This window comes from Trachurus japonicus, chromosome 11 (assembly GCF_045865225.1).
Source record: "Trachurus japonicus isolate A0001 chromosome 11, Traja_1.0".
In the NCBI taxonomy this organism is placed as follows: domain Eukaryota; kingdom Metazoa; phylum Chordata; class Actinopteri; order Carangiformes; family Carangidae; genus Trachurus; species Trachurus japonicus.
In genome coordinates, this window is record NC_140917.1 from 957,623 (window position 1) to 980,533 (window position 22,911).

The 22,911-nt window shown below is 40.1% G+C and overlaps 1 protein-coding gene across 2 annotated transcripts; it reads right to left on the reverse strand.

Moving 5' to 3' along the window:
* Positions 1 to 497: 497 nt before the first annotated feature.
* On the reverse strand, positions 498 to 22,271 carry LOC146977851 (sialin). Of its 2 annotated transcripts, XM_085790634.1 has the most exons (11): positions 22,045 to 22,271; positions 20,026 to 20,129; positions 17,528 to 17,658; positions 14,733 to 14,953; positions 11,844 to 12,077; positions 9,923 to 10,097; positions 7,595 to 7,713; positions 5,039 to 5,200; positions 2,804 to 2,940; positions 2,024 to 2,167; positions 498 to 609 (listed from the first exon to the last, which is right to left on the reverse strand). In XM_085790634.1, exons 3-11 carry the CDS (start codon positions 17,604 to 17,606, stop codon positions 507 to 509), a joined length of 1,374 nt encoding a protein of 457 aa, XP_085646760.1. In that variant the 5' UTR covers positions 17,607 to 17,658; positions 20,026 to 20,129; positions 22,045 to 22,271; the 3' UTR covers positions 498 to 506. The 2 variants fall into 2 exon arrangements, with proteins under 2 accessions (XP_085646760.1, XP_085646761.1); XM_085790635.1 differs by lacking the exon at positions 22,045 to 22,271 and having other exon boundaries at positions 17,528 to 17,661; positions 20,026 to 20,106.
* Positions 22,272 to 22,911: the final 640 nt, after the last annotated feature.

Here is a 22,911-nt window from a genome sequence, read left to right on the forward strand (position 1 = left end):
TTCACAATTAATCACGGTATTAAACGCCACGATTAATTAATCGTAAAGACGTCAAAGTGAAGATAAATGTAAGAAACACTGGTCCATTTACCTACGTAACATACGATTGGTAGGAATTTAATGTTTGCATGTAATTTGTGCTAAAAAACAAACAATGATAAACTTAAACATTTGGTATAGATGGCAATTAATTCTTCTGCAAGATTAATAATTGGTTAATGGTTATATATGAATAGTAGAGACTTCAAATATTAAGTGTAAATAATTAGTAATGTAATTATATTTTGACTGTATTTGATTTTACACATTTATATGATGTAAATTAATTAAATTAATGCATAATAATCGGGATAATCGTTAATACCGTGATTATTTCTCTGAGAATAATCGTACAAAGAAAATCTATAATCGTGACATCACTAACTGAGAAGTTGTATAAAGTTTTTAATGATTTATTGTTCACTTTTATAGTCAAGTGTTAATAAATGTAGTTATCATTTTAGTTTTCAGGGACTTACGTCTTCGGTGAAGTATCCCGTGACGATGGGCGCCACGACGCCGGGGATGGTCCCGAACGTGTTGGTGATTCCCAGGAGGAATCCGGCGTAGCTGCAGGAAACAAACAGACACGGTGAACTACAATTCTTTTACTTAAAAAAAAAAGCAACGCGACTTATATACAAAGTCGACTATAGGCATCCAACTAATCAATTATTTATTAATTCTAATGAACTCAAATTCAAACAACTGGTGGATTTCAAAACTGCACAGCTTATGTTCAAAATGAACAACAACTTGCTGCCCGACTGTATTCAGAAAATGTTTAATCTAAGACGAAGCCATTACAATCTCAGAGGGGTGTGTAGTATATTTAGAAAGTTAAAAACCAGAACCAACACCAGATTACAACGCACCACGGTAACAGCTGTTCATTTATGGAACAAATTGGAGAATGACTTAAAAACAACATGCAATACCATAATCTTATTTAAAAAAGTACTTAAAAATAGGATGATTCATTTATATAAGTTAGAGTAATGAGTGGTGACTATAATATAATGCTGCTGCTATTTCTGTTCTGTTTTCTGTATGTTTGATTGTCTTTTTCTTTTCTTTTTTTTCCCTCTGTTTTTTGAGGAGGAAGGAAGTAAGGGGTTATTAACCCTAGAACACTAACGTCGGGTGATTTTCACCCATGAAATTATTGTTTCATAATTTTCATTATGTTGCTGTTGTAGTTTCATGGTCCCTGTAGCTTCATACTGCTCACTGACGTCATTGAAGGTCGGCATGTTTCCCTGCTCCCATCACTAGTTTTTTCAGCAGGCACATGTTGGGGTGGATTTCACCCGACATTAGTGTTTATGTATCTAAATCTGGCGACCGTTTCTGGTGATGCTGAACATTTTTCATTTTTCTTTTAACTCCACCAAATAAGGCTCAAATGTCCCACAAACGGGTCTGAAGGACAAAGTCCCAGCTCCATTAGTTTTTCTTTTAAGGAAGTTTTTGTTAAAAAAACAAAAAAAAAAATCACAAATTTTGGACATTTTTTTATAGGGTCACCATGATACCTTTTTTTCATTTTGTGAAACATTGTATAGTGGAAAATTAAGGAAGTGTAGTTCAATTTGCCATGTATTGTTGTATTTTAATATACTTTGATGAGAAATATTTTTTTTATGGGTATATATTATACCAGGTAAAAAATACCCGGCGTTAGTGATGATTTTACTTTTTGTAACGTTAGTGTTCTAGGGTTAACCAGAGTTGTAACAGGGTAGGTGTAATAAGCTGCTTCAGCCTTTTCGGTCCAAATTTTCTTTTTCTGTTTACTTATTGTTTACTCTCATTGATGTTATTTTTCTTTATTTACTTTTTTCTTTCTGGTTTGTTACTTTTATTTTAATGACATGTATTGACCGACATAAACTAAACGAAACGAAAATAAAACATCCCATAATATCCTCTCCATCACTGATACTGAATACTGCTGATGGGCGCGTCCCTCCCTCCCACCCACCGGGGGGCGATGTCGATCTGGTTGATGAAGACTCCGGCGGCGCTCATCCCCCCGGTGGTGGAGGACAGAGTGAGGAAGGTGACGGTGAGGATGTGGCTGCAGCCGGCGTAACCCACGGCAACCAGGAAAGCTGCAGGCAGCAGGCTCCCTGCAGAGACACGGAAGAGCACGGTATTGATTCATGATGTTTAAAGGGATAGTTCAACATTTTGGGGCAAATTGGCCCATTACCATAATCCCTATAGTCATAGCAGTAGGTTTGTTACCTTTAATTGTCGGTGCAAGCTATTTTTAGAACGGCGGAGCAGAGCCGTGAGCTGCTCAGAGCTACGCTACGGAGGCTCATTATGGGATGTCTTGGTTTCCCTCATCAAACTCATCAAATAAATACACAATCCAACAACTCCACAACGCTCTGGTGGACAAGTTGTGAGCTGCACATTCACCACGCTATGAGATAATAACACAACGTTACCACACAGAGTTGTTCTAGAGGGAAATTCATGTAAAACCTCTGATGCACGTTGCCTTCAGGGACAGTTTTTCATCACCAGTCTCTGTATTTCCCTCTAAAACAACTCTGTGTGGTAACGTTGTGTTATTATCTCATAGCGTGGTGAATGTGCAGCTCACAACTTGTCCACCAGAGCGTTGTGGAGTTGTTGGATTGTGCATTTGATGAGTTTGATGAGGAAAACCAAGAAATCCCATGAGCCTCTGTAGCTTGCACCTACAATTAAAGGTGTGTGTGTGTGTGTGTGTGTGTGACAGTGTGTTGACCTGCCTGTGAGTGTGAAGAGCTTCCTGACGAAGGTGACGCTGACCGTCCTCTTCTCTATGAGGCTGTCGGCCATGACGCCTGTGAGAGTGGAGCAGAGCCAGCTGCCGAGGTACGGCAGAGCCGACAGGAAGCCGTTCTGACAGACAGAGAGACAGACGTTCATTAACGGTCACACAGCAGAGACCGGGTTTCCATCCTAATGGATCGAATTTAAGAGCAGATTTTGTGAAAATGCGCAAAAAGCAAGCGATTATTGGGAGAGGAGGAGTGGTGTGCCGTGAGATTATGTCATAAGAGAGCGTGAATGTATCCATGACAACAGTTGACACAGCTGACACTCAACATCATTGACAATTTACGTACTTTCTGGACTATAGACGCACCTGTATATATCTCAGCTTATAGCTAGATAGAGAACTTAAAACTTTATCTATTTTCTTTTATTTTACTTCTATTTGCTCTTTTTGTTTTTAGTGTTTTGCTTGTTTTTATTCTGTCTTATGCTTCTTTTTTTAAATGTTTTGTCTTCATGTAAAGCACATTGAGTTGCCTTGGTATGAAATGCGCTGTATAAATAAAGATGTCTTGCCTTGCCTGTATAAGCTGCACCAGCTAAATTTTAAAAGAAAATACTGTACATATAGGCTGCACTTGAATATAAGCCACAAGTTTTCATGTTGTAACATGAGATATTTACACAGAAAGACAGTAGAACTGTGACAGTCTGTTCTGGTTATGCTCCTCTCCTCCATGTGCATCTGTTGACAAAGCCGGCTAAAAATCAATAAATGTAGCGGTGGATAACGTTACATAACATATATGATGTTACGACGTGTGTGTGTGTAGTTTTAACCGTCATAAACAAAACATTACTGGTTACGTAGCGTTTGTGTTGCGGTGCAGAGAGGAGAGCTGGGAGACCGGGGCGTCGCTGGGTGAAGTCCAGCAGCAGCTTCACCCACAAACTCTGCCTCAATTCACATCATCTGTTTCCATAACAAAAAGTCGCATTTTCATTTAATCGATACGCTGACAAACCCCCCCCCCCCCTCCCAAAGCGTAAAAACTTTTATGAGCATTTACTGCCTTTTTTCAAATTTCTGGCGTTTCCATCCGAGTATTTAGGCTATTTGCAATTTTTGAAAATGCGAATAAAAAAAGGTGGATGGAAACGCAACTAGAGAGAGGGAGGGAAGTGAAGTGAAGTGAAGTGAAGTGAAGTGACATTACAATACAAACTATGTACAAAACAAAAAATAAACTTCTTCCTCCAGATATCCAGAATCTGTTTAAAATGAAGGATTCCAGTTCTAACCTGAGAAGACCACTATTATCTGAGAAACCAAAGACTCAAACTAGTGTAAAAAATCCCTGTCTTTCTGTTAGAGGGGTTAAAACATCTGGAATAATTGTCCTGAAAATATTAAATTATGCTGTACTCTAGTCAGCTTTAAAAAACTTTATAAGAACAACATAATCTCTCGTTACAGTATGGGAAATTAAGTTCAATGATTTTGTACTATTTTGGGTTATGCGCTGTGTACAATTCTTTATTTTATTGTGATCAGAAATTTAAGTGTACTGATTAATTTCAAATGTCTGTGATCTGATCCTATTGTATTAATGCGTATATATACAGTACAGGTCAAAAGTTTGGACACACTCAATGCATTTCCTTTATTTTCATGACTATTTACATTGTAGATTCTCACTGAAATTCCACTAATGAACCCTGACAAGGCAACACCACCTGTGAAGTGAAAACCATGTTCAGGTCAGGTTCACCTCTTGAAGCTCATCAAGAGAAGCCAAGAGTGTAAAGCAGTAATCAGAGCAAAGGGGGGCTACTCTGAAGAAACTAGAACTGGTGGGGGCCAAAAGAAGAAAGAGAAGACAAAGAAGAAAAGACAGAGTGTTTTCAGTTATTTCACACTTTTTTTGTTAATTCCACATGTGTTCATTCATTCATAGTTTTGGTGCCTTCAGTGAGAATAAAGGAAACACATTGAATGAGAAGGTGTGTCCATACTTTTGGCCTGTACTGTATATTTTTTTTAAATTTTATTTACATTTTTTAAGGTAAAAGGGGTCGGGGTATATAAGCTTTGGCTTCAACCTACACCCTTTCGGTTATATAAGCTTGATATATACCGAAATAAATACATTCATTCAATTCGTTTATTCATTCATTCATTCATTCATTCAAGTGAAGTGAAGTGAAGAAGCCGACTGACCGACTGCAGGTCGAAGTGCAGGATGTCGTTCATGTACGTGGGCAGCGAGGTGAGCAGCGTGTAGAAGGACCAGTTGGAGCACATCTGGGTGATGATGATGGCCCACAGAGGCACCGACGTCAGCATGGGCAGCACCGGCACCGCCCAGCCGTGACCCGTCCCCTGCAGACACACAACACAACACAACACAACACATCAGACCAGGTCTTTGAACGCACCACGCTCACAGCACACGACTGCACAGCAACAGGCAGAACGTGTGTGAAATGATAATAAGTTAAAGTTAAAGATACTTTATTGATCCTTTGCAGGAAATTATGTTGTTATGGCAGCAGCAACAAACACAAACATATTGCACGACTAATTAAAGGGATAGTTCAACATTTTGTCAAATTGGCCCATTGCCATAATCCCTATAGTCATAGCAGTAGGTTTGTTACCTTTAATTGTCGGTGCAAGCTGTTTTTAGAACGGCGGAGCAGAGCCGTGAGCTGCTCAGAGCTACGCTACGGAGGCTCATTATGGGATTTCTTTCTTGGTTTCCATCATCTAACTCATCAAATACACAATCCAACAACTCCACAACGCTCTGGTGGACAAGTTGTGAGCTGCACATTCACCACGCTATGAGATAATAACACAACGTTACCACACAGAGTTGTTTTAGAGGGAAATACAGAGACTGTTGATGAAAAACTGTCCCTGAAGGCAACGTGCATCAGTGGTTTTGCATGAATTTCCCTCTACAACAACTCTGTCTGGTAACGTTGTGTTATTATCTCATAGCGTGGTGAATGTGCAGCTCACAACTTGTCCACCAGAGCGTTGTGGAGTTGTTGGATTGTGTATTTGATGAGTTTGATGAGGGAAACCAAGAAATCCCATAATGAGCCTCCGACTGTAGCGTAGCTCTGAGCAGCTCACGGCTCTGCTCCGCCGTTCTAAAAACAGCTTGCACCGACAATTAAAGGTAACGAACCTACTGCTATGACTATAGGGATTATGGCAATGGGCCAATTTGACAAAATGTTGAACTATCCCTTTAAAAGCGTGACTAAATAGATAAAAGCAGTAAGGTCTATAATAAAGGGCAATACCACAGATAAAAGGACACCAACATGGTTATTGTAAGTTAAAAAGCCTAAAGGCAGCCGGCAGGAAGGACTTGAGCTTCCTCTCAGTCTCACATTTATATGATATAATATAATTATATAATAATAATAATGATTTAACAAAGACTGATGATGTGAATTTATGAGGATGAGGAGTTTAAGAGACTATAATGTCACTTCTAACACGTATTCATGGACCGTTTATGGACAGCAGGGGGACGGAGGAGGGAAGTGAGAGTAGAAAGAGAGAACAGTGAACGAGAAGTTGGAGAGGGAACTGAGGAATAACACAGCTCTGATCCTTTCTCATCTGGTTTTCTTGTAATCGTGTGTGGGACGACACCGAAATAAACATGAACTCCAGTTAACTCCAACAGCCCCGTCTCTGTTTTCTTTATTCTCCCTTCACCCAGGTCATGTGACTTTATGGCAGCATTCAAAACTAAATTGATACTTTTATGTCAAACTCCAAAATGGCCGCCTACGTGTACAGAGACACTAGACATAAGTAAAGTGTTTTGGTTTTTCTTGTTAATTACATTATGGGGGGATTTGTTTTTGAAATTATTGCTCTTTAAGGACAATTTAATGTATTCTTGTTGAAAAATAATGAATACCATTAACACAACTTTGATAAACAGGCATTGAATGTCTGTATCCTGGGGGATACGTTGTCCAGACAGGGGGATGTAAACAGGCATAATCACTCTCAGATATACTTATGTTTAGAAGCCTAAACTCTACAGATAATCAATAATATAAAGGTGTTAAAGGTTGAAAATGGAATATTACTAGAATACCACCATCTATTGATCAAGACAGGCAACAAATAATTAGAAGAGGGAGCGAACGACAGTAAAAGAGGGAGGATGTTCAGGTCATGATTAGAGTAGTTTAGTGAATTCTTGTGTAAAAGATCCAGTGATAGATACAGCATCTGTCTGCAACAAAACATGATGTGTTGTTGGGTGGTGTTTAGCTCAGTGTGGAGGCTATAGTCCTAATTGCAGGCGACCCCGGTTTGAATCCCGCGCCAAGCGGTCCTATCCTCCACACACACACTCGCACACGCACAGAGCCACAGAGACTGGCTAATTAATTGCTTTATGTTTTAAAAGTTCATAAATGAAATATTTGATAAATTGGTAAATGGCAAATTTATACCCTAAACGGGCAATGTATCTTGGGAGATACAAACTCTAAAATGAAAAATAAAGGTCATATTTTGAAAAAAATCATAAAATTGTGTTATTCTACCCCAGAAACATTAGAAAATAACATTTTTTTATTTTTCCAAAATTTTTATATATGCTTGCCCATTTAAGGGTTAATATAATGAACTTAACTTTAATATGATCAGCTGAACCTGAGTCTGAGTTGATACATTAACATCAGAGTCAGTGTGAAGTTGTGAAAGTGAAGCACCGGTGTGTTAATGTTTCACCTGAGGTCCGATGGAGTCGATGATGTAATCTCTCTCCTCTTCGCTGATTCGACGATGCGTTCGAGGGTCATCGGACACAAAAATAAACCAGAAGACGGACCAGAGGCAGCCGGCCCCCCCTGAAGGAACAGAGAGGAGGAGTGAGACGTTTACTGAGCAGGTTAGTGAATAATTAAAAAAAGGGCCCTGAACGCATCATGTGGAGTGAAGTCACATGTTTTAATACAGCAGCTAATATTTATTTAGGGGCCAGGCGGCCTAAAAGCTGCTGGTTTTCTTCTTCCTCTTCTTCTTCAAGGAAATCCTACTTCCCAAACATGAAAAATCACCAAAGCTCCAGTCCCATGTCACATTTACTCAAATGCAAAGACATGTTAATAAGCAAAATAGTCTCAAACCAACCGTACGTGCTACAGTTTTGCAACTTTCACCAAATTGTAGCCCCAATACTGCAGAAACTTTTCTATCATTAAATCCAGTGCAATTTTTCTTTTTCAAAAACTATAAAACTTATTAAACCTTTCTTCTCCCACAGTTTTTGTGCAGTTGACACCAAATTTGCTGCGACTTCATTTCCAGACTGTCCTGCACAAACATACCAACCGGCTTTTTTGCTATTTGAAAAACTGAACCTACAGCGCACGAAAACATTTGACTGTAAACATATTTCAAAGGAGGTTAAATCGAAAGCAACTGGACTTAGTTATTTGTCTAGGAAGACGTTTCACTTCTCATCCAAGAGGCTTCATCAGTTCATGTAGCATCTGACCAGGCTGCGACTGGTCCAACTATCTGGTGTGGAGACTCACTATTTAACCTCGCCCACACAAGAGGTTAAATAGAAAAAGAAAATCTTGGAGTCGCAGTTGATGAAGTTTGACAAATGTCAGAATTTTATCTCAAAAACTGAAGTTTTGAAAACATTCTGCTCTCATGGGAACGACTTAAACATTTTTCACTCATGAAGCAAAACACTTTTCGATAAAAACAGATCACCAACATTTCCATGCTGTCCAGATCCATTTGTGAAGCCACAGACCAGGTTTCACTTCCAGCTAATTAGCTCAATGAGTTATTATGGGATGGTTCCTGATGTCAGAGGTTGTGAGTTCAAGTCTCATCTAAGGCAGGATGGACATTGTAGTGCTGATGCTCTTGTTGCTGAGAATTGCCTAAATTTGTCCCAGATTGCCTAACCCCGACCACTGCTACAAAGCAGATTTCATTTATTTCACTTGTTTCTTCTGGATTTTATGAAAAACGACCAACTGATTAATAAAGTAAATAATCCGCAGGTTGAAGAGGAACTACTGAAGTCCGGTCGGTTTTGCTAACTGTCTTCCTGGCCATGTGCTTCATCTGTTTCCAACAACGAAGCCGGTGAGAAATGAATCCATGGAGCGGTGGATAAGGTTATTGATCATCTACCATGTTACCATGGTGATATCTGTGTAGTCTTATCTGTCATCAACAAGAGATTACGGGTTACGGGTTAGCGCGTTACGGGTTAGCGCGTTACGTTTGTGTGGCGGTGTCGCCATGGAGACGAGAGCTGGGACACCGGGTCGGAGGCTCTGATCTTCCAAGGTTGGTTTTCAGCCAAGAGACGCTCCATTCTCCCTGGAACTAGTTACTAGTCAGTGGTTTAACCAGAACTAGGAGCTGGAGCTGCTTAACTAAAGGTAAAAATGTGGCAGAGTTTAGCTACAAATCCTGCAGAGTTCTTCTTTAATCCATTAAATCAGAAGTAAGGTGAATGTTTGTGTTAATCTAAGTCTTAAATAGTTGTATCTTCCGACAGCAATCACTTCTATAGAGTGTTTGGTCTGAAACACGGGTCTGTCAGTCACTCTGCTCTGCTCTGAGCCCAGGAGAAAACTTTCCTTGTATCCTACAACCTTTATCCAATGAGGAGAGAGAACGGCATAAAGGGGCAGTCCTCTCTGTGTGTGCAGCCAAGGGATGCGCCTGAATGTGGTGACGTAGGGACGAGGACCAATAGATCCATGACGAGGGCGGGGGCTGCTAACTCCGTCGGCTGACAAGACGTTATGGTGCGTTCAAGGCAACTCGTAACTGGTGTTTTTCCGACCTTTGAAGTGGTACCAGTTCGATCTGGTACGAGTTCACGGGTCAGAAGTTACGAGTGGCCGTTATAGTGACTTTCACCGGTAAAACAGGTCGGAGAAACACGAGTGGGTTGCCTGAAACGCAACATTAGCCAAAACCACCGGATCGCTTACTTCTGCTTTAAGGTTTAATACAACTGTGTGTGTGTGTGTGTGTGCATGTGTGTGAGTGTGTGAGTGTGTGTGTGTGTGTCCTCACCACAGAGGTAGAAGACGGCCGGCCAGCCCAGAGTCTGACAGATGAACCCGGTGAGCGGCAGAGCCAGAAAGGCTCCAAAGCTGGCGCCAGACCCCGACATGGTCATGAGGCGGGAGCGCTCCATGGGGGGCGCCCAGCGAGCCCACATGGCCATCATGGCCGGAAAGGTCACGCCCTGAGGAGGAGGAGGAGGAGGAGGGGGGGGAGACGTCAACACACCGAGCACAGAACACCAACCCCCATAGATATATACACGTGTATTTATCTATGACTAGAGCTCTGTAAAAGAGAGTAAGGACACCTCCATTGACTCCCGTGGTAAGGGTTTAAGGGTTTAAGGGTTTAAGGGTTTAAGGGTTTAAGGGTTTAAGGGTTTAAGGGTTTTGCGCCCCTAGTGGCAGGACATGGGTATTGCAAAAACGCCCAGAAAACCCATTCACTCCAATGTATGTGTGTTGCCCACTTGCTGGTAAATTGATGAAAACGGCCGTGTTTTTGTTTTTAGGTGTCTTGGTCATATCAGATTATACTTAGATTACTTATACTTAACGTGGGTGATCTATAAATGTCCTTAAATTATTGAAAATACCACACTGCTCATTCACCAACAATGCAGAGATGTCAGTTCTTGGGCGCTTTTGCAAAACCCATATTCCTCCACCAGGAGGCGCTGCCATTGGACCAATGCTGTCCTTACTCTCTGTTACACTGCTCTAGGTATAGAGAGGCCGAAGCGGAAGCAGGAAGTAACGTCGCCATGGGACCTCAACTCGAAAAAAGTCTCCATACGAATGAACGGGAGTCCAGTGGTGTGTCCCAAATCACGCACTTGTGCACTTACACTTCATATTTTGAGTGCATAAGTGCGTTCACACTGAGCAGTGTGTGAAAATGTAGTGCGCTATGTGCACTCAATTGGCGCACTCAAACGGCCAGAAAATTGAGTGTGGATCGATGGACACTTTCCACACTTAACGGCCGCCATCTTGGTGACGTAGCGGAAGCACGTCACTACTTTTCAAACGGCAGCGGTTGCTTTGAGCAGCGACGGAGCTGACACCGGCGTAAATGTCTTTAAAAAACACTAATAACAGCACAACAACAACACTAACACAATAAAACACAACTTAATAGCTTGTTTTGATCGGCAAAAAGCGCTGTCAAGTGTCGGCGATAGGGTTACAACGGCCGGTTGCTATGGTTGCAATCAGAATTAAAAAAATAGAAGAAGCAGCTGTCGAGTCATTTCCGGTCAGTGCGCAGCGGCAGTGTTTGATTTGAGACGGTACTAACCTGTCGAAATTAGTGCACTGCTTTACAGTACACTGCACAAGGCAGTGCACTGCTTTACAGTGCACTGCCTTGTGCAGTGCACTGTAAAGCAGTGTACTAAGAGAAGTATGCGATTTGAGACACAGCACAAGTTTTATTTTGTGATCCGATTGAATTGTGCCATGAGAAAAAACTCTGTCCTCTACCTGTTTAAAACACCACGGTTCATGAAGAGAAATCAGCAGTTTGTTGTAAAACTATTGTAAAATAAAATTCTGAAGAGTCCGTAACCAGAAAGACTACAGGTGGTAGGTGACGTCACCATGGCGACCACATGGCGTCCTTTCTCGTGTCAGTTGGTGACGTATTTTTTGTGGGACAGCAGATCTGTAGTCCTAGAGCGTCTTTACACAAAATTCATTCTTCTGTTGTCGTTTTACGATAAACTGCTGATTTCTCTTCATGAAAGTGATGTTTTAAACAGGTAGAGGACAGAGTTTTTTGTCATGGCTCAATTCAAATGGATCACGGAATAAAACTTTGACTCCCGTTCATTCGTATGGAGACCCATGAGGCTGCTTCCGCTTCGGCCTCTCTACGACCGACCCCGAGGAGAGAAGAGACTCCGTTTCCCAGAATGCTCTCTGACCTCGCCGAAGCCCTCGAGCGCTCGCAGGGCGAAGAGCCAGTAGAGGCCGAGCCGCGCGGCCAGAGGGGTGAGGAGGGTGAGGGCGGCCGTGCCCAGCACCCCCAGGCCCAGGAAGACCCTCCCCCCGTAGTGACCGGCCAGGTAACCGCCGGGGATCTGAGTCAGCAGGTAGCCGAAGAAGAAGGCGCCCAGCAGCCAGCCCTGGGTCTCCGAAGTCCAGGGGAACTGAGGCGTCTGAGGACGGAGAGACGGGACGGAGGAGAGGAGGGAGAGGACAGAGTCACATGGTCTGAGAGAAGGACTTTTACATTAAAGGGATAGTAGCATTTTTTTAAAGTGTGGTTGTATGATCTCCAAATAGCCCCTAAGTACTTTAATTGCAGTAGAAGACTCTCTGCACTCCTCCCGTTAGCAACGCCAGCCCATAATAGCCCTGCCCAGAGATTTACAACATACAGTGTTGTGAACAGACCCAAAGAAACGGCCTATTTTCACGGCCTAAAAGAGGTTTTACCTGAAAAAAAAATACACAGTTCCATTGTTCACTATAATATAATTTTTTCCAGCCCTTCAAAGTGCAGGAAAAACACAGTTTTTATTTGGACCTAACCAACTGCTGATCGGTGGGCGCTAACCCTGGGCGGAGGGATACGTGAGTTGGTTAGGTCCAAATAAAAACTGTGTTTTTCCTGCACTTTGAAGGGCTGGAAAAAATTAGATTATATTATAGCGAACAATGGAACTGTGTTTTTTTTTTCAGGTAAAACCTCTTTTAGGCCGTGAAAATAGGCCGTTTCTTTGGGTCCGTGTTGTAAATCTCTGGGCAGGGCTATTATGGGCTGGCGTTGCTAACGGGAGGAGTGTAGAGAGTTTTCTACTGCAATTAAAGTACTTAGGGGCTATTTGGAGATCATACAACCCCACTTTTAAAAAAATGCTACTATCCCTTTAACAGGGTATATACAGGAATCTTGAAGTTAATTCTAACACCTTTTTAAGACTTTTTCAAGACCTTCTCAATATTTTCCAATACCTCACCACCGCTTCAAGCTGTAACCATTTACCATTTATCAGTGACACTTTTAACTTAACAGTTCTAGTTTGTGATAAAGACTATAGACCACTATGATACAACAGAATTCACAATAGGTTGGGATAATAAATCAAAGGCAAAGTTTATTAAAAAAAAAAAAAACATTGCTCCACTCTCAAAAAACAAAAACAACAATCTTCTTTTCTCTTTCATTAACCGGTTCATCTTTGTTTTTTAATAAAACAAATAAATTCACACACTTTCACAATGTTTTTTAGGACTCAAACTCTTTAAATACCCGTTTAAAGGGACAGTTTAACATTTAGTCAGATCCTCCTCTCACCATAACCCCTATAGTCGTAGCAGCAGCAGGTTCATCACCTTTAATTATCAGTGCATGTTGTTTTGAGATCGGCGGGGCAGAGACGTGAGCTGCTCAGTGAACACAATTTCGCCATTCCCTCATCAAATACACAATCCAACAACTCCACATCGCTCTGGTGGACAAGTTGTGAGCTGCACATTCACCACTCCAGGGAATAATCATCATGTAACATCACGATGAGACAGAGTTGTCTTAGAGGCAGATGCAGCCGGAACTACATTCCAGACACGGCTGCAGGGCGGAGTGAAGTAGTTCTGAGTATTTGCTTCATGTGTCGTCATGTTACATAATGTTACATGATTATCTCATAGCGTGGTGAATGTGCAGGTCACAACTTGTACAACTTTACAACTACTTCCGGGTAGAAAACCAGCATGAGAACAATAGTGACGGACGAGAGTTTCACTATATTTATCTAATTTTTCATGTTACTATATCACCGTTTAGACTAATCTGATGTTTGTAAAGTCTATAAAACCAATGATTGGACAAACATTAGCCTACTATTTCTCTGTCCACGTTTTTTTTTAATTAGTCATGGTTAGGCGGCTATCCTAAATTGGCAGGGCTAACCGTTAGCTACCTGTTTAACTTTAATAACTCAGTGACTCAATAATTTTCTCCAGCGGATATCTGAGTTCCAACATGACTGAGCTAACTGGAGTAGTTTCATGTCGTGTCCCACAACGGGAGGGTTTTAACAGCTGACGTCCTGGTGTTAGCTTAGCTACTGTTAGCTTAGCTACCGTCGTTAGCTTTCCTGTCAGCTGCAGCCGCTGATGCTTTCTACACACCCTGATGCCCCAAAACTGAATAAATACCACACATAGCAACACAAAACTACTTTGCTTGTGCACACAGAAATAGTAATGTTTCTTTAATCATTTCAGATTTGTCTAAACGGTGATAGCGGCGTGAAAAATATGATATATATAGTTAGCTAAACTACCTAGATAAACTTGTTCATTACTATTGTTCTCATTCATATTACATGCTGGTTTTCACTGAGCAGCTCACGGCTCTGCCCCGCCGATCTCAAAACAACATGCACCGATAATTAAAGCAGAAGTCAGGTGAATATTTATGTTGATATAAGTCTTAAATAGTCATATCTTCCGACAGCAATCACTTCTATAGAGTGTTTGGTCTGAAACACGGGTCTGTCAGTCACTCTGCTCTGCTCTGAGCCCAGGAGAAAACTTTCCTTGTATCCTACAACCTTTATCCAATGAGGAGAGAGAACGGCATAAAGGGACAGTCCTCTCTGTGTGTGCAGCCAAGGGATGCGCCTGAATGTGGTGACGTAGGGACGAGGACCAATAGATCCATGACGAGGGCGGGGGCTGCTAACTCCATCTGCTGACAGGAAGTGAACCTACTGCTACGACTATAGGGAATATGGTGAGAGGAGGATCTGACTAAATGCTGAACTGTCCCTTTAAAGAGGTGAGACAGTGAATGTTGAACTCACCCCGTCCGGCTGGAGGAACGCGTCGCTCGTGTTCCCGGGCCCCGGCGCCGGCAGCGGACAGGCGTGGACCACCGACTTGTTCTCGGCCGGGTCGGGGTCGGTGGAGTTCACCATGGCAACCATGGCGACGCTGAGGTTGACGCGGAGACCGTAGACGACGGAGAAGCCGAGGAACATGAGGAAGGCGAGGTTGAAGCGAGCGGAGCAGCACTGAGGAGGAACTGACACACACACACACACACACACACACACACAGCAACGAAATGAGGATGAATTATCTGTTATTACAGGTTTTATTTTTACACTGTTGTTCATTGTGATTCTATTATATCTATTAATACATTATCGATCAATTATATTGTGATTATTTTGACAGATTTTTAAAAAAAAATTTTTAATAGTGCCATATAGTGTAAAGACATACAGTTACTACAGACAAACTACAAGGGTGCAACGTGGGTGACTAACAAATAACAATATCATACCAACAAGACTTCAAATAGGCAAACAGAAAAGAGACAAGAACAAAACAGGACACATATATATATATATATATATATATACATATGATAATAGTAATAAAGTTAGTAAATTTCATAATAAAATGAAAGAAGAAAAGAAAAGAAGAAGGATATATATCATGAAGAAATAAATACAAATAGAATGCTTAAATAAAGAATAAAAGGTAGGTAAAGGTTTAGGCTATTTTTCTCTTGTGAGAGTGTGTATGTGCGTGTGCATGTATGTGTGTGTGTGTGTGTGTGTGTGTGTGTGCGTGCACATGTGTGAATGACTTCTTGTGTAAGATTGCAGAGAAAAGTACAGAGGGAATGAGAGAATGCGATGGAAGCATGAGATGGAGGTGGAGATAAGGGGGAGGAGACAGATGAGAGACAGGAAGAAGTAAAATAGTCTCATAAGAAAGAATATATTAATAATAATATAATATATTTTGACAGATTTTAATTCAATGGTCAGTTTTTATTTTTCCATTTCCACTGGAAAAATAAAAATGGTGAAAAAACACACTGTTTATTATATTGTACTTTTTTATTTATCATATCATTATAAATATTTTACTTCTTTTCAAGATTCTCTAAACTAATTAAATAAAAAATTTTAATGTTTTGTTCTGTATTTAGAGACTTTAATGATTTGCTGTTGGTTGACTGCAGCTCAGACGTGAGGTCGCAGAGCGGACGATGGATTTTATTCAGTTTATAGTTAAATTTTAACTAAAAGTGTCGTTAAAGTAACGTATTGTCTTTATTCTGGTTGAACTGGAGCCGTCGGATCATTAAGGTTTTATGTAACATGATCTGTAACCTGACGTGTGTGTGTGTGTGTGTGTGTGTGTGTGTGTGTGTGTGTGTGTGTGAAGTTATGTCACACACACACACTCTGCTGAGTCAACAGACTGTCACACTGAACTCAGCTGAAACACTGGAGGCAAAATAACAACAGAAATATGTATGTTTGTGTATGTGTTTATATATATATAAGTCTGGATGGAAAATGAACAAGTTAGGATTTGTAAAACATCTCAACCTTGAATTTATATAAAAATAATTTTAAATCTACATCATCTACTTAGTAACTTATGTTGTTAAATATGAGTTTAAATGCTGTGAAAATCAACAACTTCCAACTTATTAGGAAACGTGGTTAAACTGATAATGAAAACAATCAGAAACTTTGTGAAAGTGAGAACATGTTCGTGTGCAGCAGAGATTTATGTTAAAGGAATATAAACAAAGCTGTGAGATACATTTATCTTAAAATACTTCAACATAAACTGTTGATAATAAACCTTGATTATTTGTGTTTCTACTGTTTAATACTGGACAAACTAAGACAATCAGCTGAATAATAAAGGAAACAATCTGCTGATTAATTGAGTATGAAATAAGATTAAAATAAATGTTTTTGCAGCAGCCGTGAATATAAGCAGCAGCCGTGAGTTTAAATATCTAGGTATCTGGCTTGATGAAAAATTCACTTTTAAATTTCACATAGACAACCTCACTAGCAAACTTAGACAAAAAATTGGCTTCTTTTTCAGAAATAAATCTATTTTCCCTATGATCTGCAGAAAGAGGATTGTTGAAGCTGTCTTTATGCCAGTGTTGGACTATGGTGATATTATTTATAGGAATGCTGCCCCTTCAACTCTGTCACCTCTAGATGTGGTCTATCACTCTGCTCTTAGATTCATTACCGGCGATAGTTAGTTACAGCACTCATCATTGTTAATCTGTACACAAAAGTAGGTCGGTCTTCTTCCCTGTCAGAAAGACACAACGATCACTGGCATCTCTTCATCTTTAAAGCCATTACTGAAAAACTCCCACCATACATTACAACACTGTTAGATTTAAATCAAGGTTCATATTCAACTGGCTTACTTTTAAAGTCCCCCGGGTACAAACTGAACTTGGTAAATCTGCATTTTGCTCTGATGCCCCTGTACTGCCCCCTGGAACAATCTTCAACTCACACTTAAAATTAATGCTCCTCCATCCCATCAACATTATAAAAATATCATCTCAAACCTCTTTACCACAGTCTGGAACTGTTTTTACATTTTGTAATGAATCAGATGTTTTTAACTTTTGTAACTGTGTTTTATCCTGTGCTGTGCGTTGTGTTTTGCTTTGAATGTCGCTGTGATCTCGACGACATTGCAAATGAGGGTAAAACCTCAATGTCCTTTCGAGAATAAATAAAGGTTTGAATAAATCCAACATACACACACACACACACACACACACACACACACACACACACACACACACCTGCGTGGGGCTCGATGAGCGGCTCATCGTCGTCGCCGTCGTCCGGCGCCGAGTTGATGGAGCAGTTTGGTTGAGACATGACGGGAAACAGAGAGTGTGTGTCAGCGAATCATGGTGAAGACCGGGAAAACCTGCTGGACGGACACACACACACACACACACACACACACACACACACACACACACACACACACACACACACACACAGGTAAAGGTCAGACGAACACACAAACAAACACAAAGAGGATGTGAGATAAAACATGACAGAACAAATATAAGAGTCAAGTGACACATCAGCAGATATGGATTATTACTCACACACACACACACACACACACACACACACACACACACACACACACACACACACTTACAATGACACTTCCTATTTCACAAGTTGTTGACAACATTTGACCAAACTTGCACTAACGGGTTCCTGAGGCTTCGTTCAGAGCCACAAACTGGAACAAACTGGTCGTAAGAAGTTTAAACTGCACATCGATGAACTCGTTTCTAAGCTGAAATTGAAATTAAGTTTCTTTTTTTTGGGAATAAATCGTGTTTTTCATTGCAAGTAGGGGTGGGCGGCGATATGACGATATTAGATCATGAAGGATTAAAACATGTAGACGATCTGCCAAAGTGCAGAGATGGTAGGATCGTCTCTAGGGCACATTTGGTGCATTTTATCAGTCTTCTTGTATGTTTACTTGCACATGCAACTGCAACTATTTAAATGGGCTCTATGCACAGCTCCACTACTTCCTGAACTGAAGGCAGCTCTTTTATTTCCTGTCTTACATTATTGGACAAACTGATTAATCCAGGTGTGTCTGAGTAGTCACAATGGTCAGACACACCTGGATTAATCAGTTTAATGTAAGACAGGAAACAAAGGAGCTGCCTTAAGTTCAGGAAGTAGTGGAGCTGTGCATAGACTGAGCCCATTAAAATCTGTTCAGAAAGGCTCTTTGACCTAAATTGTCTGTTTTTCAATTTTCGATTGAAGATCGTGACAAAATCGAGATTGTTATTTTATTTTTTAAAAATCGTGATATGATATTTTTGCCATATCGCCCACCCCTAATTGCAAGTCAGAAAACACTTGATCAGCACAACAGAGACCTGCTTTTAATGAACGCTCCTAGTCCATTTTTAAAGAAATTGGATACTGTATATCACTGTGCTTTGCCTATTATCACTCTGTTTTATAACTACCGTGTACATCACTGTTCCTTATATGCCGTCGCACATCGTCCATCTCTGAATGGACTGGCTGGCTTTTATTTATAAATCTATTCTTGGACTTTTGTCGACATATCTGTGTGTACACATGTGTAGAAACCACAGCTGATGTGGCCTCAGTGTTCTCTGGACATTATACAGATGCAGTGAGAAATTAATGGAACTGGGCAAAAAGGCTTTTAAATGTTTTAACCCCGTGGACCTGGAACGATGTGCAGAAGGAAACTGACTCATCTTGTAACTCTGGAGGAATTCAAGTCAGTTCTAATAGACAGAGAACTGAGCTCCATCGGACCGTGTGATTGCATTCATTGTCTAACCATGTTTTCCTGAAATGCGTGATTGTATTTTATTTGTGTCTTGTGTGTTGTGCAACTATTTTGCTTTTGCGCTGCCGTCTCGGCCAGGACATTCTTGGTTGGAAAAGAGGTTTTAAATCTCACTGAGTTTTTTACCTGGTTAAATAAAGGATATAGATCAGGGAATAACTTGTTGTATGTCAGCGTACGTCAAACTAACTGTCACTTTGTGGTATGTCATTGCGTTATGTTTGGCCTACTGTCTCTATTCTTCTTTTCTCTTGTGTCACTGTTGTTGTATGTGCTTTTATTGTCTATATTTTAATGTTATACTCCCCCTCTCCCTTGTCCCTTAGGAGGTCTTCACCTCCTACCAGGCCACTGCCTTAATAAGAATGTATTCTTACAGGGTTCCTACAGCTTAAGCCAAGTTAAATTTAAGACTTTAAGACTTTTTTAAAGCCACTTGAAATTAAATTTAAGACTGACTTCATAATAAACACAAATGCAGAAAAAAAAAGAAAAACCCCACATCAATTACATAGGGTTAGGGACAATTTTACCCACTTTCCTATGTGATCCAAGGTAAAGTGACTGCTACATGAACATTGGATTGTGTCTCTTTCCAGCTGTCCTTTCAAAATAAATGCATAAAAAGTCTGGAAAATTATTAAAAATGATAATTAAATTTAATTATTTTGAGATATGAGACTAATTACAATCATAAAATCCCACTTACCATGTGTTAACATTTTTAAGACTTTGGACAAATTGATTTAAGACATTTTAATGCCAATTAAGGCCTTGTTTTTAGATTAATGAATTCAATGCCTTTTAAGACTTTTTAAGGATCCATAAGAACCGTGTCTTAGCAATTCTTGCCTGGTAAAATAAAGGTTTACTACTACTTACAAAAACAACACAACACAACCACTGAGGTTTTGTCTTGTTTACCTGAATTTCAGCCTGAAGGCGACGTCGTCTCTGCAGGTGAGACAGGAAGCACCTGAGCAGCTCTGACCTCAGCTCATCTGTATCAGCTCAGTGACGTCGTTTCTCTGTGACGAGGAGAAAACTGCTTCAAATTCTGCTTCAAACAATTAACAAACACAAACTTATATTTTACTTCTGAAAGCCAAAACGTTTCAGATTTGACGCTTTTCCGTTTAAAGCAGAAGTAAGCGATCCGGTGGTTTTGGCTAATGCTGCGTTCCAGGCAGGCTTTTGAAACCGTAAATTACAGCTTCAAGTCAGGACTTACGACTTTGTAGCGTTCCAGGCAACCCACTCGTGTTTCTCCGACCTGTTTTACCTGTGAAAGTCACTATAACGGCCACTCGTAACTTCTGACCTGTGAACTCGTACCAGATCGAACTGGTACCACTTCACAGGTCGGAAAAACACAAGTTACGGGTTGCCTTGAACGCACCATAACAGTCCTCGTCCCTACGTCACCACATTCAGGCGCATCCCTTGGCTGCACACACAGAGAGGACTGCCCCTTTATGCCGTTCTCTCTCCTCATTGGATAAAGGTTGTAGGATACAAGGAAAGTTTTCTCCTGGGCTCAGAGCAGAGCAGAGTGACTGACAGACCCGTGTTTCAGACCAAACACTCTATAGAAGTGATTGCTGTCGGAAGATACAACTATTTAAGACTTAGATTAACACAAACATATCACTTACTTCTGCTTTAATAAATGACAGGAAACTGAACATAACATATCATTCAGATGAATGAATCCATAAAGTAACTTGATCCTGCAGCTTTATGACTTCACTATACTATAAAACGTTCTTGTGTTTTTATTCTGCATGTTAAAAGTTTTGTTGTTGTTTTAGGGCGGGAAATAAAACGCTGAGTCGCTGTTCTGAGTTTCACTTGATCAGCTCTGATGGGGCAGAAAAACACGAGTCATGGCAGGAAACAAACTCCTGACGCTGCAGCTCTGAGATTAGAAGATAAAAAGTTGTGGAGTTTTCACAACAATCTATAAACTGAAATAATGAGGAGCCTGAAACCATCATCACGGCCACATCATTTGACACTTTGACCCTAAACTCACTAAATATTCACCAATAACAGCAGATTAATCACTAATGACAACAACTGAAGCTTTCACTGGTAGAAAGTCTGGGTGTAATTGTTTTAAATGATTCTCCAGCTTGATTCTTGCTGCAAAATGAGGATGTTGATGATGATAAACAAAACAAACTGAACATTATGATAAAAGCTCAGCTTCATTTCATTCATGTCTGAACCTTTTATACTAATAGAAATGACTGTTTCTCTAAATTTGTGTTAGTTTCTCTGTAAGAAATATTCTATTATACAAAAAAGTTGTGACTTGTCCTACGGGTCAGTTGTTATTCCTTCATCTGTTACTGTTTTTTTTTGTTTTGTTTTACTTACTTACTTACTTACTTTGTTACTGTTCAAATCCAGCATTAGTCATAATAGTCTTATTATACAGTGTTATATATATGAAGAGTTCATTTGCAAAAGCAGATAAGTGCCATTTTGAAAAAAATAAGCTGAGGCTTTGTAATTATTCTTTGCATAGTGTTTTTTTCAATAAAACTTTATTTTTTTGAGATATGTCTGTTTTGTTACATCTCAAAGTCACTCAACTTTGGTTTGACTGATATCCCCTTATGTAAAAAAAAAAAAAAAAGAAAAAAAAAAGAAGATTCTAGAATTTTTTAAAAACGGAGTTATAATGAACTCTCTCATATATATAATTTAGTGTATCATTAGATTTATAGCTTTACAATTCTCTGCTCTGTGTCCTGCTGCCGGTTTTGTCTTTTCGGTGGAGACTTTCACAGAGCAGAGAGTGAACACTGCCGGTCTATAACACTGTCACTATCACTGTTGATAGATAGATTGATAGATAGATAGATTGATAGATAGATAGATAGATTGATAGATTGGTTGATAGATAGTTAGATTCCTGCCGTGAACGCATCTTACCTGCACGCAGCACCTGAACGCACCTGCTGCCGTCGGTCGCTCCATGAGACGGTGAAACTAAAGGATTGTGTCTGAGCTCCTGTTTCTGTTTTTCACAACTGGAGGAAGAAAAAAAAAAACAAAAAAAAAACAGTCACATGAGCTTCGAGTTTTTTTCTTTTTTTTTCCGCCTCGTCACTGAATCGCTGATGTACACGGCAGCGGAGCGGCTACGCCTGACGTCAGACGCTTTACGCCTGACGTCAGACGCTTCACCGGCAGCAGCGGCGGTGTTTTATAAATCAACGCGGAAGTAAATACGTTTCATCACGTGACCAACCGGCCCGGCTGGTCGTCTCTTATTGGTTCATTTATTCATTTCGTTTTTTGTTTTTTTTTCTAGGTGGGCTGACCGGTCGAGCCGAGGAAGTTTGATATATATATATATATATATTTTTCAAACTTTATTGTTTTCAAAATGTACATTCATTCTCAAACAGGAAAACTGTTGCATTCTTTTTTTTCCAAAGACATTACTATTCTTAGCACTGAATAATAAACAGCTATTTTAAATGCGTGAAAAAATAAAAAATAAATAAATAAAATACATAACACAAGTTGAAGGCATTGTACTTATTGGGACTCTTCACAAATAAACAAATTACATCGTATTGCAATTTCCATCATACCATTATTTTTTTCATTTCCATCTGCCAGTAAATATAAGGAACTAAAATATTTGTTTAGTTCATTTTTAAAACAGATTACTGACGGGGATTTACTTTTCCATTTACAACAGTGTATATGGTATTTGCCCAAAAGTAATACTATATTCAACAAATTTGACATTCCTAAGGGGGCATCATCTTTGAGAAAGTTTGATATGAA

Coding starts and splice junctions, on each gene's coding strand:
- LOC146977851 (XM_085790634.1), bottom strand. CDS start 17,606: ATGTCTCAACCAAACTGCTCCATCAACTCGGCGCCGGACGACGGCGAC. Junction 14,954..17,527: donor GCTCATCGAGCCCCACGCAG/GTGTGTGTGTGT, acceptor TGTGTGTGTCAG/TTCCTCCTCAGTGCTGCTCC. Junction 7,714..9,922: donor GGCCGTCTTCTACCTCTGTG/GTGAGGACACAC, acceptor CTGTTCCTTCAG/GGGGGGCCGGCTGCCTCTGG.